The sequence below is a fragment of the Cajanus cajan genome, chromosome 6 (genome assembly GCF_000230855.2).
Source record: "Cajanus cajan strain Asha chromosome 6, NIPB_CcT2T_4, whole genome shotgun sequence".
Classification (NCBI taxonomy): domain Eukaryota; kingdom Viridiplantae; phylum Streptophyta; class Magnoliopsida; order Fabales; family Fabaceae; genus Cajanus; species Cajanus cajan.
This window is the reverse complement of record NC_138522.1, coordinates 65,587,223-65,603,023: the sequence shown is the minus strand read 5'-3', so window position 1 is coordinate 65,603,023 and position 15,801 is coordinate 65,587,223. Positions and strand designations below refer to the sequence as shown.

Below are 15,801 nucleotides of genomic sequence, written 5' to 3'. Positions count from 1 at the left end.
TCAGTGCTTGTCTACCTAGTTTCTTAACCTTGCCTATTATTTTCTCACTCACTAGTATCTAAAAGTTTTCAAATCATTACTCTCGGAATGATTTACATTTCTAATTTGGCAAGAGGGTGCAGAATATTAATTATTGAACTTGTTTCTAAACGTTAAGTCGTATCTAAGAATTCGCTTTCTAAATTATATAGCTTCAGCTTTAACCGTTTCTGAAATTATTTTTTATCCTGTGAAAACTTTTTACCTGTATATAAGATCAAGGGACTAGTTGCGCCTTTCAGTTGGGCAGGGGTTGATTGAATCTCAAAGGAAATTCAGCGCATAACTTTTTGACTTAATCAACATTTTGTTATATTCTAGGAGTAAGTATAGGAGTAAATCAATTTATAAAATAATTTCATGATTATTAATAATTTGAATTAATAAAATAAATTATCAAATAATTTTTAAATTTTTAAAAAATTTATAAATTAGATCTATGAATTAAAAATTTTAAATTCAAGTTTAACGGTTAGATAAATAAAATTTGACGTAGAATATAAGTTATTAAATAAAATAAGTATAGATAAACTTACTTATATGAGATAAACAGATTTTTCTTTATATATATATATATATATATATATATATATATATATATATTTTGTTCTAGTCCGTATAATTTGACTTTGCAGGAAGTAATTCGAAAATATATATTTTATAACAAAAGCTGAATAGTGGAAGTTGTAGAAATTTGCTATAGCCTTGAATGCGCTCATCTTTCTCTTTACCTTACAGATCAGGTTATACGGTACATCATTAACCTTGCTACACCATTTGTGATCTCTCAAGTTAACACTACTAACTAAACAAAATCTGGAAGCAATCAATTGGAATCCATTTTCCTTTTCCACTTTATTTTCATGTTATTGTGTAGCATGCAGGTTATATTTTTAATGAGTATTTTGTCTGTTTGAAAGCACGAGTGTTCCATTGCGCATTGTGAGCTTGAATCCTTGAATCCTTGAATACTCGAACACTTTCTTAACTGAGAATCGAGTCATATTAAACAATCATCTAGCCACACACACAACCTCATGCTAGAATCATATTATGGAAATCGATGCACCAAAAACTCCATGGCAATCAACGATCCCGACTCAGTCTCAAAACAACGACTGTTGACTACCACAACTTTGTCCACAACATTAGACGAAGCTAAATTGTCACCATACAATTAAAAGGGAGAGGACAACCGGCATCGATGGCATTACCACTCCCAAAACTCCCTTTGGAAGGTAGCCAACCACTACATAATGAGAATACCAACAAATTGTAAGAATACAGCCTCAACTATGAACCAAGAGGATCGATGAAGTCTCAATGCCTTGTAGACTTTGTAACAAAACTCACCCTTGTACCCTTTATCAAAAACAATCAATGGACTTTAAGCATTGATAACTCCTCTAACGAAAAAGGCAATGGCGGAGGCATAATCTTGAGAAACAATGACGAAATCATGCTTAAGCAATCCCTTAATTTTGAATTCAGCACTTGTAACAATCAAGGCGAGTAGGAAGCATTATTAGTCGTCCTCCACTTCCCCTGAGAACTCAACATCAACATGCTAAAATGCTACAACAACTCCCTACTCGTCATTTGACAAGTACTTGAAACATACCAAATAAAAAAACCACAACTACAAAAGTACTACCTACTTGCTAAAACACTCATGGCCAAATTTAAGAAATTGAAAATCGCCCACATGCCACATGAATAGAACATTTAAGCTAGCCTCCTCTGCAAACTCACAAGCATAAAGAAACTAGGACAACACAAAATGATCATACAATTAACTGCCACCTCCCCTAGTATCAATGCCATTAGCAATGTTCATACTACAAAAGCCTCAATAAGGAGCAAGTAGATCACGTTATATGAGAATTCGATGGAGGCATCTATGGTATGCACCCTAGAGGCAAGACAATGGCAAGTAGGATACTTTGAGTAGGATACTAGTGGCTCACAATTCGAGCAAATTATTGCTTAACTTTTTAGGGTATATAAAGTTTTTTCTTAAGACAACCTCATAAGTTCATGCTTTTAGAAAAGCTAGAGAGAAGTTAATGAGATAAGTTCTAGAAATTAAGGAACATTCTCCTTCTTCTTCTCTATCTAATCTTTTCTAGTCCTTTTTGTTAGCTAGGCAACAATAGTAGATCTTCAAATTTGAAGCTTGGAGGCCGAGAAGTTGAGCAAATTGCTTAGCTTCTCAAGGTATATAAAGTTTTTCTTCAGACGTGAACCCCATAAGTTTAGGTTTTTAGAAAAGCTAGTGAGAGGTTAATGAGATAAACTCAAAAAATTTGAGGAATTTTCTCCTTTTTCTCCATCTAATCTTTTATAGTTCCTTCCTTTAGCTAGGCAACAATAGTAGATCTTTGAATTCGAAGCTTGGATGCCTATAAGTTGAGTTGTGAGTTGTGTAGAGTTCTTTTCTTTCTTTTCTCCTCTTCTTGCTTTGGTGTAATTCAAGATAAGGAAAGCTTTGTGTTTAGATATTTGTTGGATTGTGTTGTTTGTAGTTGTTGATACTCATCAAATGTTGATTTTCTTGAATTGAACTCCATGAGTGTGTTTCACTTAAGTTTGGGTTTTGGAGGTGGTTGTAAATGGATTGATGAATTCTTGAAAACCTTGTGTTGCATGTTTGAACTTATTTTCGAGCTGTATATGTTGCATGTATGATGAGTTGTACATTGCATGTTGGTGTGTACTGAGTTTTCAAGTGATTTTGGAGCAAGTTGAGTTTCTGCCAAGTGCAAAAATTGATACCACGTCTTTAAGGTGTCGAGTGCAGCTTCAACTATTGGGTTTGCTCACATTGAGCACGGATTGGTGGTATCATACATGAGAAAAGAGAATCATCTCAAATTGAAACCACGTCGAACGTCAAATAAATGGTGTCGGACGTGCGTCAGGCCGAGGCCTTCTACTTGATTTGGGGTTGGTTGTGGGCTTTTACCACGCCAGACATGAGATAGTGAGAGACTCTCTACCTTAGCCACACCAGGCATATGTAGTTTGGCATTAGGCATGGATGAGATAGGAAACCCTCTTGCATCATTAGTGTCGGGCGTCTAAGGGATGACATTGGGCGCTAATTGCATGTTTTTGAGTATGATGCTTTTAAATTGCTTACGATGAAAGATGTTGATTGGGTTGTATGATGAAGATGATATGATGATGATTCATGATGTTTAAGTTGATATAGATTACATAATGATATGTATGATGTTAAGTTGTAAGTTGGTTGATGATTAAGTTGTATGAGTTGTAAGATACTATGGTTGAGTGAATTGTTGTGTTGTAGGCATATATTGTAGATACATGTTTTTGTTGAGATACATAAAAATTATAAGAGAGTAAAAATTGTTTTAGAAATTAAAGTATTTCAGTAAGTAAGTTGACTTCTAAATGGGTGAATATTTTTAAGTTGTCTCCTTTAGATTTTATGTGATATTTGTATATGGCAAGATCGAGATATACGTGTATAAAATGACCAATCGAGTAAAATATAAAGTTGTGGACTTAGTCCCTAACCGAGTATTGAAAAGACATAGTATTTGAAAAGTTGTTGGTGGGCTAATCTCATAGCTGACTTAGTGTTGCAAACTAATGTCTTAGTATGCTCATACCCAAATTGTTCTACCCTAACAATAGTACTAGAGCTCCTAGTTGAAGTAATGAAACTTAAGAGGTTAAATTAAGTTGTTAAACAGGTTCTTTTTTCACAATTTCTCGGTGCATCTCCTTCGTCACACTTTAATGTATTCTTCTCTCTCTCTCATAATCTCTTAATATTTTTTATTCTTGTTTAAATGAATGTTAGTTATATTTGTGTTTCTGTCTCGGCTTCTTATTTTTCATTTTCTTGTTTGCACTTGATCTAACCATTTTCACTTTTCATGTTTCGATTCACCGAAAAAAAACTGTAATTATTAGTTCATTCCTTTCAAAGGTTTCACGTGATTTTAGTTATCCTTGATTTGGTTGCGACCAATTCTTACACATTATTGCACTTATTTTTTTTTACATAAATATTTATATATATATATATATGAGAAGAAATTCATTTATTCTAAGAGAATGTCTATCTAGACTTACTTCGTTTAATAATTCATATTTTACATTAAATTTTAATGATTTAATCATTAAATTTAAAATTACTAATGTATAAATCAAGTCTGTAAATTAAAAATAAAATATTATTTAATATTTTATTTAATTAATTCAAACTAACTTATAATCATAAAAATATTTTATAAGATTACTATTTTCATCTTTATTTCGATAAAGAAAAGAGAAAATAAATATCAGTTTCTCTTTTGTTATTTAGATATAATAAAAAAATTTGAAGAGAAAGTATAAGTGTCCTGTTGGTGGAGTAACATTCTCTTTTCTTGCGCCGGTTCTTCCGCCGATGAAGAGGCCAAGAGGATTTATGTATTTTAATTACTCAACATTTGTTTATTCCAAAGTTAGTAGTTGTTTTAACGTTTTTACTTTTTCTTCCGATTATTATTCTAATACCATAAACCGCAAAAGTAATCTTTTTAATATTCTAATCACAAAAAATATCTTTACGTTTTTTTCTCAATAACAACGAGGCATACACTTAAAACTATATGTAATATCTAAATTTTTCTCATCTTAGTTAATATCTTTTATGAGAGCGGGACACAACCGAAGAAGTAAAAAATTCTTCACAAACATAAAAATATTATTTTCATCTAAAATTTATTCTCACAATATTGTTTGAACAACAAAATAAAGAATTAATTAGATTGTAAAAGTTGAACAAGAGTCGGAGAAAAAATTAGTTTTATAAAACATTTTTTATAATATTAATAGTTCAGATATATTAAAATAAATAAACAATTTATATTTGAGGTTTAAATATGGATTATTATTATTATTAAGTCATTAATTATTCATTATGAATTTTTCTTATAAAGTTTAAATTTGTTGACGTAAATTTTAAATTTTACTCGATTTATATTTTTATATTTATCTTAATTTGCTACTTTAATATATTGTATAATATTTGTGTAGTTATAAATATAATTTTGTTTTCTGTTTGAGCATTTTTAATAATGTGTAATTGCGCGTTTATTTTAATTTAGCTTTCAAAAATGATTATTTTATAATTTTCCTTAAGAACTTGTATAGCAAATTATTCATTTTATAATTTCATCATTATACTGAAAATTCTCATTAAATAAATTATGTTTACAATGTAAATATAAAAATGGTTGCAACTTTTGTCAAACTTTATAAACAGTTTAAGAAAAGTCTGAGACTACATAGAGCTCTGAATGATGTGGTTGATAAATAGATTCCATCAGGAAATAAAAAAATTGAAAGAGTAAGATTGAGAATATAATTGTATATGGTAAATGGGGTATGAGGCATGAGGAAAGGCACGTGAGAGTGGGAGATATTTTGGGTGGTGGAAAGTGTAATATGCGGTTGAGAGTAAGCAGCATTCAGAACAGTACTAATGGTTGTTCAAACAAAGAGTGGACGGTATTAAATGAATGCTAACTTTTATATTATTTTTTTCAGTTATTAATAAATACTACAATAAAAAGGAGTTACAAATAAAAATATACTGTATTTTATCTTTATTATAAAATCTAAATTTTTAAATTAGTTTGATTATTTTTATAAAACTCGAATATTTTATTTCTTGCTTTTTTTTTTCTTTACAAAAATTTTTAAATCTTTTTTTTTATAATTAAGAAATGTAATTTATTAATATGAAAGAGAAAATTAAATATGAATAAATATTATACAAGTATTATTTTCTTAAAAAAGTGTTTGACTTATGAAAACTTTTTTTCTTTTATGAGAATTTAATGTTGGAAAGTTTGGTTTGATATTTTAAAAAAATATTTTAAATTTTTTTTTAATAATTTTTTTCCTAGCTTTCTTCGGAGTATATTCTCATGGGAAGTAAGGACCTAACATTTTTTTTTAGGTATAAATAATTTTAATGTGATAAAGAGATCGTGTTACATTAATTTAATTATTTAATATAGTTAAAAAAATCTTTGATTCACACGCAAAATTTATAAATATTTTTAAAAATATTTATAATCATTCTTAAAAATCATGAATATTAGGAATTATGATTCTCATGAATGAAAATTAGATGTGTATAAAAAAACATATCTCCTAATTGTATCAGGATCTTATTAGTTTCCTTTAAATGATTTTATATTTGTTCTTTTCACAAATCAATAAATACAATAAATTTATGTGTTTCTTTATAAAAATTTTAAAGTTTTTTGTTATAGAGATTTTTATTTTACACTACAATAAATGTATACTAATTGTAAATGTGTAAATTATTTATTACATTTATCCCTTTATAATGAGAATTTGAATTCTCTCTAGCAATCCTCTCTCTCTGACCTCTCTCTAGTAACGATAATAATTATTGGATATATCTAATAACTCAAATTTAATCTTATAAAAATTATTTAAGAAATTATATTAATTATATTACAAAATTAATCAAAATTATCATAATATTATTTAAAAAATTACATTAATTTTGTAATAATATTTTTGACTGTACAATAATAAAAATTATTTAAGAAATATATATAACTATATTGATAATAGTTAACATTTATTTAAAATTTTTATAAGATTGAATTTGAGCTATTAGATGAATTTGGATTAATATAACTTAAAAATTTAAAATAAATGTTAACTATTATCAATAATAATATTATAATAATTTTGATTAATTTTTTAATATTATAATTAATGTAATTTCTCAAATAATTTTTATAAGATTGAATTTGAACCATTAGATATATCCAATAATTATTATTATTGCTGGAAAGAGGTTGGAGAGAGAGAATTGTAGAAGAGGATCCAAATCCTTATAATGATCGTTTAAGATCATTTTATACAAATCAATAAATATAATATTTTTAATTTTTTAAATAATGAATTTTATGTTTTCTATAATACCTTTTTAGTTTTGTTTCATAATAAATGTAGTTGTCATTTATAAATTAGTTTAAAATTAGGTAAGATGTAAGTAATATAGAAATTAATGTTATTTTGATATTTAAAAATAAAACAAAATTGTACTAAAAATTTAATAGATAAAAAAGAACAGGAGAGTAAAAATTAAATAAAAAGTGATAATGTTATCTTAAATATTAAAAAGCATAAATAAATAAAAAAATTAATATATTTTTATTTCTTTTACATATGATTTAGATTTATTTTTGATATTTTAAAATTAAATCATTTAATCATACAATTTTAAAAAATAAAATGTATTTTAGTTTTCCATAATCACATGTAACATTACTCGCAATAATATTAGTTGAATCTAATATAATATTTTCAATAAAGTACTTTAATATGTAAATTTTGTATAATAAATCTATCCATAAATAAATTATATTTAACATATCCATGAGAACATCTATATAGAGAAGTTAAAATAAGTTTTTTTCTTAATACAAAAAAAATTAAATTTACTTTATATTTAAGAAACCAAGTCATAAACAAAAAAAAACTTTTTAGAAAATAAAAAAATTTAAAGATGAGTCTACATATACATGTAGTAAAAACTAATTTGAAATATAAAATAATTAAAAGTGTGTAATAAAATATCTTATATTACATTGAATGAGATATATAATATTTATTTTTTATTTATAAATTATTGTTGTACGTATGGTCACGGACCCTTTAAGTGGTAATGAATGAGTTGGGTGGAAGTCAAGTGGGTAGGGGGGAAGTAAGGATTGCGTCATTAATCAAACATGTTGGAACACTATCTTGTGGATCTCATCCTTCTTACCAAAGCATTAACCAAAGTATTTATGATGAACTAAATAGATATTTAGTATTCCTAATAACTATGATTCTCAAACATAAAAAAAAATAAATGACATTCGTCAAATGTGTCCTAAACTAAACATATGAAAACCATTTTAGTAAAATTTGGGGCTGGAACGAACAGAAGGGTCTGTCTGTGTTTGTGTGAGTGGTAAACTGGTAATTGGGTGGAGGCCAAGTGGAAAGGAAAAGTAAGAGCGCAAGTGGGAAGGAAAACTAATGAATAGTATTATTATTAGCCAAACACGTCCAAATACTATATGTGGGGCCCACCCTCCTCACTCGAACTGGTCACACACTGCTTAAATACGACCTTTCTGCTGCTCACAATCCTTGCCCCTCTCTCATTCATTCCCTCTTCTTCACACAATTTCTCACCACACTTTCAGGTACTCTTCTCTCTCTCATAATCTCTTCATTTTTTATTTTTTTTTGTAATCTTCGTTTAATGAATGTTATTCTTATCACTGTGCTTTTGCCTCGGCTACTTATTTTTCATTTTCCTATTCTCGCTGGATCTAACAGTTTCCGCTCTCTGCTCTCCGCGCTTCGATTCACTGAAAAAACTCAGATTACTACTTCATTTCTTTCCAAGACTTTCCGTGATTTTAGTAATCCTTGATCCGGTTGCGACCAATTCTTACACGTTGTTCTGCTTGTTTTTTCTCCTCAATATATTCTGCATAACTCTATCTGCGCATAGTTAGCGATGCATCTCCTTCGGATCTAAGGAGGAATGCTATTTTTCCTCCTTGTTGTTTGTCGTATTTCCGCTTCTGCGCCGAGACTCCATAAAGTGGCAGCATTGTCTTCTTCTTTTGTGTAGTCCATGTTTGTGTCGTAAATCTAGTGGGAGATAAAGGGAAAGATATGAAAGCTAGTGTAGGGCCATATCTAGTTTTTTTTGCTTATTGTTTCTTGTTGGAAAAGTCTTCCCTTTGTTTACAGATCTGGATATGTTTAACGTTTACTCTTCTTAATTCTGTATGCTTATTTCTTTTCATTTTTTTGTATATGGATTATTTTTAATTAGAAAAAAAATAAAGCTTTTGGAACATCCAATTAATTTTGGTTTCTGTGATCATTATGTAAATCTATACCAATTTTGGGCAAGGGAAAATGGTCCCTGCTCAAGTCCATTCCAGGATGAAAACAAAAAATATAAGCGGCTATAGAAGATCTATATTCTTCTGTCCGTAATGATAGCGTGTTATTGTTTTCTTATTCCTCTTTGCTCTTGATAACAAGCTGGTTCAGTAATTCTATTTGCCACGATTTATCTGTATGTAATTAAAAAGAGTAGGGTGTTATCACACTAGTGTAGAGATGGGAAGTAATGAACTAGAAAGATAATGAGAAGAACATGTCGACTGCTAGGCACTGTTTCAGTTAAAGCATTTTCTACTTTGAAGAGCAAACAAATTGTACATTCTAATTCTGTGCGTTTAGAAACTAATAAGGTAGATATTGCTGACAATCCTTGATTGTATGTTCATGAAAAGTGTACAGTCACATATGAAAGAGCTGTGCTTAGTGCTTAGAACTGTTGTAATGAAATATACCGATATGTCATGTGCAGGCTGTGTGAAGATGGGGGCTGGTGGCAGAACCTCTGTTCCTCCCTCCAACAGGAAGTCAGAGAGTGACACCATAAAGCGGGTGCCATTTGAGAAACCTCCGTTTACTCTGAGTCAGATCAAGAAGGCCATTCCACCTCACTGTTTCAAGCGCTCTGTTCTCCGCTCATTCTCCTATGTTGTTTATGACCTCACCATAGCCTTCTGTCTCTACTATGTTGCCACCCATTACTTCCACCACCTTCCCCGTCCTCTCTCTCTCTTGGCATGGCCACTCTACTGGGCTGTCCAAGGTTGCATCCTCACTGGCGTTTGGGTCATTGCCCATGAGTGTGGCCACCATGCATTCAGTGACTACCAGCTGCTCGATGATATTGTTGGCCTTCTTCTCCACTCTTTTCTCCTAGTCCCCTATTTTTCATGGAAATACAGCCATCGCCGCCACCACTCCAACACGGGTTCTCTTGAGCGAGATGAAGTGTTTGTGCCAAAGCAGAAGTCCAGCATGAAGTGGTACTCTAAATACCTTAACAATCCACCAGGCAGAGTCATCACACTTGCTATCACCCTCACACTTGGTTGGCCCTTGTACTTGGCTTTCAATGTTTCAGGCAGGCCTTATGAAAGGTTTGCTTGCCACTATGACCCCTATGGCCCCATTTACTCTGATCGTGAACGCCTTCAAATATATATATCAGATGCAGGAGTACTTGCAGTATGCTATGGCCTTTTCCATCTTGCCATGGCAAATGGGCTTGCCTGGGTCTTGTGTGTTTACGGAGTTCCATTGCTAGTGGTGAATGGATTTTTGGTGTTGATTACATACTTGCAGCATACTCACCCTGCATTGCCACACTACAATTCCTCTGAGTGGGACTGGTTGAGAGGAGCATTGGCAACAGTGGATAGAGATTACGGAATCCTGAACAAGGTCTTCCATAATATTACGGATACCCATGTAGCACATCACTTGTTCTCTACGATGCCACATTATCATGCAATGGAGGCTACAAAGGCAATAAAGCCCATTTTGGGAGACTATTATCGGCTCGACCAGACACCATTTATCAAGGCAATGTGGAGAGAGGCTAAAGAATGTATTTATGTGGAGCCAGATCAAAGTACGGAGAACAAAGGTGTATTTTGGTACAACAACAAGTTGTGATGATTAATGCACCCGGGCATCTTGTCCTTCAGGTGGGAAGCTTTACTTTCCTTTGTGTCTGTTTAGGATTCATGCTTGAATAATTTTGTTGAACTCTGATGTTGGTAGTAGTAAAAAGACAGTAGAATAGTAATTTTGTTCCCGGAATAAGATATAACAACTCTGAACAGCTTGATTATTGCACCATGGTTTCGTTTGAAATCAGTTCAGTGCTTGTCTACCTAGTTTCTTAAGGCTGTGAGGAAAGCTTATTCTTGTTCTAGTTCTTGACTCCAAGTCATTCGCATATTTCGTTATTGACTCGGAATCCTTAACCTTGCTTATTATTTTCTCACTCATTAGTATCTAAATGTTTTCGGATCATTCCTCTTGAAATGATTTACATTTCTAATTTGGCTGGAGGATGCAGAATATTAATTATTGAACTTGTTTTCTAAACGTTGAGTCGGATCTTTTCTAAATTGTAGTTTCAGTTTTAACCGTTTCTAAAATTATATTTTTATCCTGTGAAAACGTTTTAACTGTTAAGATCTAGTTGCGTCTTTCAGTTGGCTAGTGAATCTCAAAGGAAATTCAGCGCATAACTTTTTTGACTTTTTGACTTAATCAAAATTTTGTTCTCTATAAACTATTTTTTTTTTTTTTTTGAAAACGTTTTAACTGTTATATAAGATCAAAATTTAACTTCCAGTCCGTATAATTTGACATTGCCGGAAGTAACTCGAAAATATATATTTTATAAATAGAACTGAATAGTAGAAGTTGCAGATTTTTGCTATAGCCTTGAATATGCTCGTCTTTCTCTTTACCTTATAGATCTGATTATACGGTACATCATTAACCTTGCTACACCATTTTGTGATCGCTCAAATTAAGATTTCTAGCTAAACAAAATCTGGAAACAATCAATTGGAATCCATGTACCTTTTCCACTTTATTTTGACGTTGGTGTGTAGCATGCGAGATATTTTTTTAATGAGTATTCTGTCTGTTTTAGGCACAAGTGTTCCATTACGCATTGTGAGCTTGAATCCTTGAATATTCCAACAGTTTCTTAACTGAGAATTGAGTCATATTCTCGTTGACGACTGAGAAACCCAGCAAGAGCCATTTCGAATTTAGTTTTATCACAAAAATATACATCTTTTCATTTTCAACCTGTCTGAATAACCACCACATGCTCTTTCACGTTGGAATGATATAATCCAAAACTAAATTTCTTTCCAAAGTGCTGGTCAATTTGATTCTTGATTTTATAAAACTATCGTTTAAGCTTGGAAGATTGTTAGCCAAAAAACACATTTTTTTTACACCAATGCATAATTTTTTATCCACCAAACACTTTTTAATGGTTCAGAAAAACACTTTTTAATATATTTTTTTCTAACACGTTTTTTTTACTATTTGTTAAAGTTTATTGACTTTTAATAAATTTATAATAATTGTAATGAATGTGTTCAAAAGTGTGTTATTAACAATTTCTTTAAAATAATCTTTTGATTTCTTAATAAATTAGTGGTTATGTTAGTTCCTTTAGAAAAAAGAAACTAGCCTAGGATGTCTTTTTTTCTTCTTCTTTTTTTATTATTATAATAATAATGATGTTACAATAGTACAATTCATTATGAATCATTAATATAAGTTTAAGAAATAGTGGATTAAATATATTAATGTGTCAAGTATTTTAAGAATGTAACTTTATATCATATTTATATTATCAGTCGCGAATACAAATTAATTTTTAATTGTAAAGTTTAGAATATTATGTGGATTATGTTCATGGAAAAAATATTTAAATTAACAAGAGAGGAAGTGCTTTATTATCTTGAAAGGGGTCACAAAAATTTTTAATAATCATCATCAACATGCATATTATGAATCATTGTTGAATTTTTGTGTATAAACATTGTCTAATCATTAAATTAATTTTTAAAGACTTAAAATATGGTTTTTAGTCCCAATAAAATATAAAAGTTTTTATTTAGTCCATATAAAAGTTTGTCTTTATTTTTTATTTCTTTAAAATTTAAAATAATTATTTTTACCTTTTCCTATCACGTAATCTTTTTCAAGGGCTTATATGTTTGTTAAAATGTTAAATGATTATCTTAGCTGATGTATACAATTGTTTGAGACACTATATTAACATATAACTTTGCTAGATTTTTTTTATATATACTTAAAATCAATATTATTTATTTATCACAAAATGGTTGATAAGATTAAAATTATTAACTTTAGATTTTAGATAGAAAAAAAATCAAAGAAAATTATTTTTTAAGGACTGAAACTAAAATTTGCTCCTTTCACAAAGATCAAAAATAATATTTATAAATTTTGCAAGAAAGCAAAATAGATTTTTTTTATAAGAATCAAAATCAAAATTAACTTATTTTATAGGAACTAAAAATATATTTAAACTAATTTTTAATTATCAATATAACTATGAAAATAAAATCAATTTAATTTCAATTGATGAATTTTAATAACAAAATGATGAATAGTCATGGCATGCTCATAACATACCATTATAAAAGAGTTTGAAAACTTTGGAGAAGAAATTCATACATTTTGCCTAATATAAAGATGGAGATGCTCCTTCTTTTATGACGACTATGATTTCTCACGTAATGTTGTGTTACACAAATTTGTCTAGACAAAATTATTACCACTAATCAACAATACTATTACCATTCTCTCATAATTTTTGGCAAGAAGTTATAAATATTTTCTTTCAATGAAACAATGCAAAAAATATGACTTGAGGTTTTGTTAACGTTTGATAAAAACATTCTCGTTTTTTCATCCATAAAATGGAACTTGTTACGAAGAGATTTTACAATAACCTACGCATTTTGTTTAACCAGCTAAACTATACCCCTTATACTTTTTTTCATTTAGTAGTCATGACTCTTAGATGAAAAATTAATTAAAATAATTATATTAGAGTGGTATCTATGTAAAAATAAATAGATGGGAGAAAAAAAAAACTACATTAAAAACCCTTATACAATAGACGTATGAATTATTTGCATAATTATATTTTTTTCTCTAGATTTTTTTCTTCAATAACCATCAAGTCTATGTTTTGCATCCTAATTCCTAGATTGAGAATCACATTCCTGTGAAGCTAAACACACAAGATTGGTCATATGCAAATTTACACTTTAGTTAACATTAACATTTTTTTTCTCCAAATTTGTCAAATATCAATGATTAAATTTGAGAATATTTTTTGACAAAAAACATCACAATAAAGGTGCCATAAAAATTTTCCCCTGAAGAAAGAAGAAAAATACTCTTGACACTTTTTCTAATATTTTCTTTATTATTAATTCAACAATCTTTTATGAGTTTTACTATTTATTTAATGAGTTTTTTTTTTCTTGATTTAGTAGTAAGATTTATCAAAATTTATGATTTTCAATAAATTTTAAGGAGTTAAAAAGAGAATGTACACATTCCTTATTATTTGGACAAGAGTGGTAATTAAAAGATAATGTTCTTATTATTCGTAAACTTGGATTTGTTATATAAGAAACAATTTCTTACTACTTAACACTCATTTAGTGTAGAGTTCAAGTTTAAAAGTGTAGAGTTCAATAAATTTTATTTTAATGAACTCGATTTTAATCATTATATATACTTAAAATATATACTAAATTTATTGTATTTATAATTATTTATGAATTAAATTTTAATATTTTAAAATAAAATTATTGATAAATAAAAATAATTATGTTATAGTATTAATTATTTATTATAAATTTTAAATATAATTAATATATTTAAATATAATATATATATATATATATAATTTTTTTATAAATTTTAGTTATATATAATAAATATTTAGATTAACACAATCGTTAAAATAATCATCACAATGAAGCATATGTTGTAACAGCCCAATTTTCATGGGCCCAATTCGTTGCCCGGAACGGGCCGTTTCAAAAGTGAAACGGGCCGTTCTGGAATAAAGAATTTGCCTAAAAAACGTAGTTGAGAACGGGCCGTTCCGGTTGAAGAACGGGCCGTTCTGAAAGTAGAACGGGCCGTTCTACTGGGTTTTGGAACGGGCCGTTCCGGTTTTGGAACGGGACGTTCCAGTTGAGATTTTTGCTTGGTTCTGGAGGGTCCAGAACGGCCGTTCCACTTTTGGAACGGGCCGTTCCGGGTTAGCTGAGGCAGATTCGTATGAATAGGTACCTCTCATTTTCTCACATCTTTCATTCTCTCTTCCTATTCTCTTCTGTTCTTTCTTCTTTCCCTCTCCTTCTTTCTGAAGACCAAGAGGAATCTAGAGGAGGAGGTTCTACCCTAGTTTTAGTTTCGGTCCCTGTTTAAGGAAAAAGAGGAGGAGGTTCTGCCCTAGTTCCTATTTATCCAGGTACGGGAGAAAAAGAGATTGTTTATATGTAGAGTTACATGAGGGAATTGGGTAGAGGAAGAGCCCTTAGGGTTATGAATAATTTATAATTATTTCTATTTGGAGAATTAATTGTCTTATGTGATTCTGTATATCTTTAAGACTACGAATATATGATTTATTTGTAAAAATGATGCTCTGGAAGAGAGAACGAAATTATAGAAAAGTGCCTGTAAGTTAGGTTGTGAAAAATTGGATGATTTCCGTTTGAGGAATTGATGATCCCATTAGATTTTGTATATATTGAGGATTATAAATATGCTAATAATTTGTAAGAATGATGATCGGGGAGAGAGAACGAAATTGTAGAAAAGTGTCTGTGAGCTAGGTTTTGGAACAATTGGGGATTTTACTGTTTATGTTAAAATTATATTAAATTGATAATTCTATTGTTTATTATATTAATTTATGAATGTTATTATATTATTTAATAAGAATTGATGATTTGTGAATTGCTTGAGGGATGTGTAAATCCTTATTTTGTTAGACTTATCTGTTGTGTATGTGATATGGAATTGTGTATATGATATGGAATCGTGATATGAGATGAGATGTTGTATGGACATGATTAAGAATGTGATTGCGATGTGTTTCTTCACACTAATGACTAGGGATGGCACGGCCCCTGGGTAAGTGGTGCTACAGGGAGGGCGTGACCCTAGCATGGTGTGGGATGAGTAAGACAGTTAACACACACCACTTATGTCGATTATGGC

The 15,801-nt window shown here is 29.8% G+C and overlaps 1 protein-coding gene across 3 annotated transcripts; it reads left to right on the top strand.

Moving 5' to 3' along the window:
- The first annotated feature begins 8,145 nt into the window (after positions 1-8,145).
- Positions 8,146-10,918, top strand: LOC109796649 (omega-6 fatty acid desaturase, endoplasmic reticulum isozyme 2). 3 transcript variants are annotated; one of them, XM_020356386.3, is made up of 2 exons: positions 8,146-8,303; positions 9,494-10,918. In XM_020356386.3, exon 2 carries the CDS (start codon positions 9,505-9,507, stop codon positions 10,654-10,656), a length of 1,152 nt encoding a protein of 383 aa, XP_020211975.1. In that variant the 5' UTR covers positions 8,146-8,303; positions 9,494-9,504; the 3' UTR covers positions 10,657-10,918. The 3 variants fall into 3 exon arrangements, with proteins under 3 accessions (XP_020211975.1, XP_082915487.1, XP_082915488.1); XM_083059361.1 differs by lacking the exon at positions 8,146-8,303 and adding an exon at positions 8,630-8,796; XM_083059362.1 differs by lacking the exon at positions 8,146-8,303 and adding an exon at positions 9,038-9,374.
- The last annotated feature ends 4,883 nt before the right edge of the window (positions 10,919-15,801 follow it).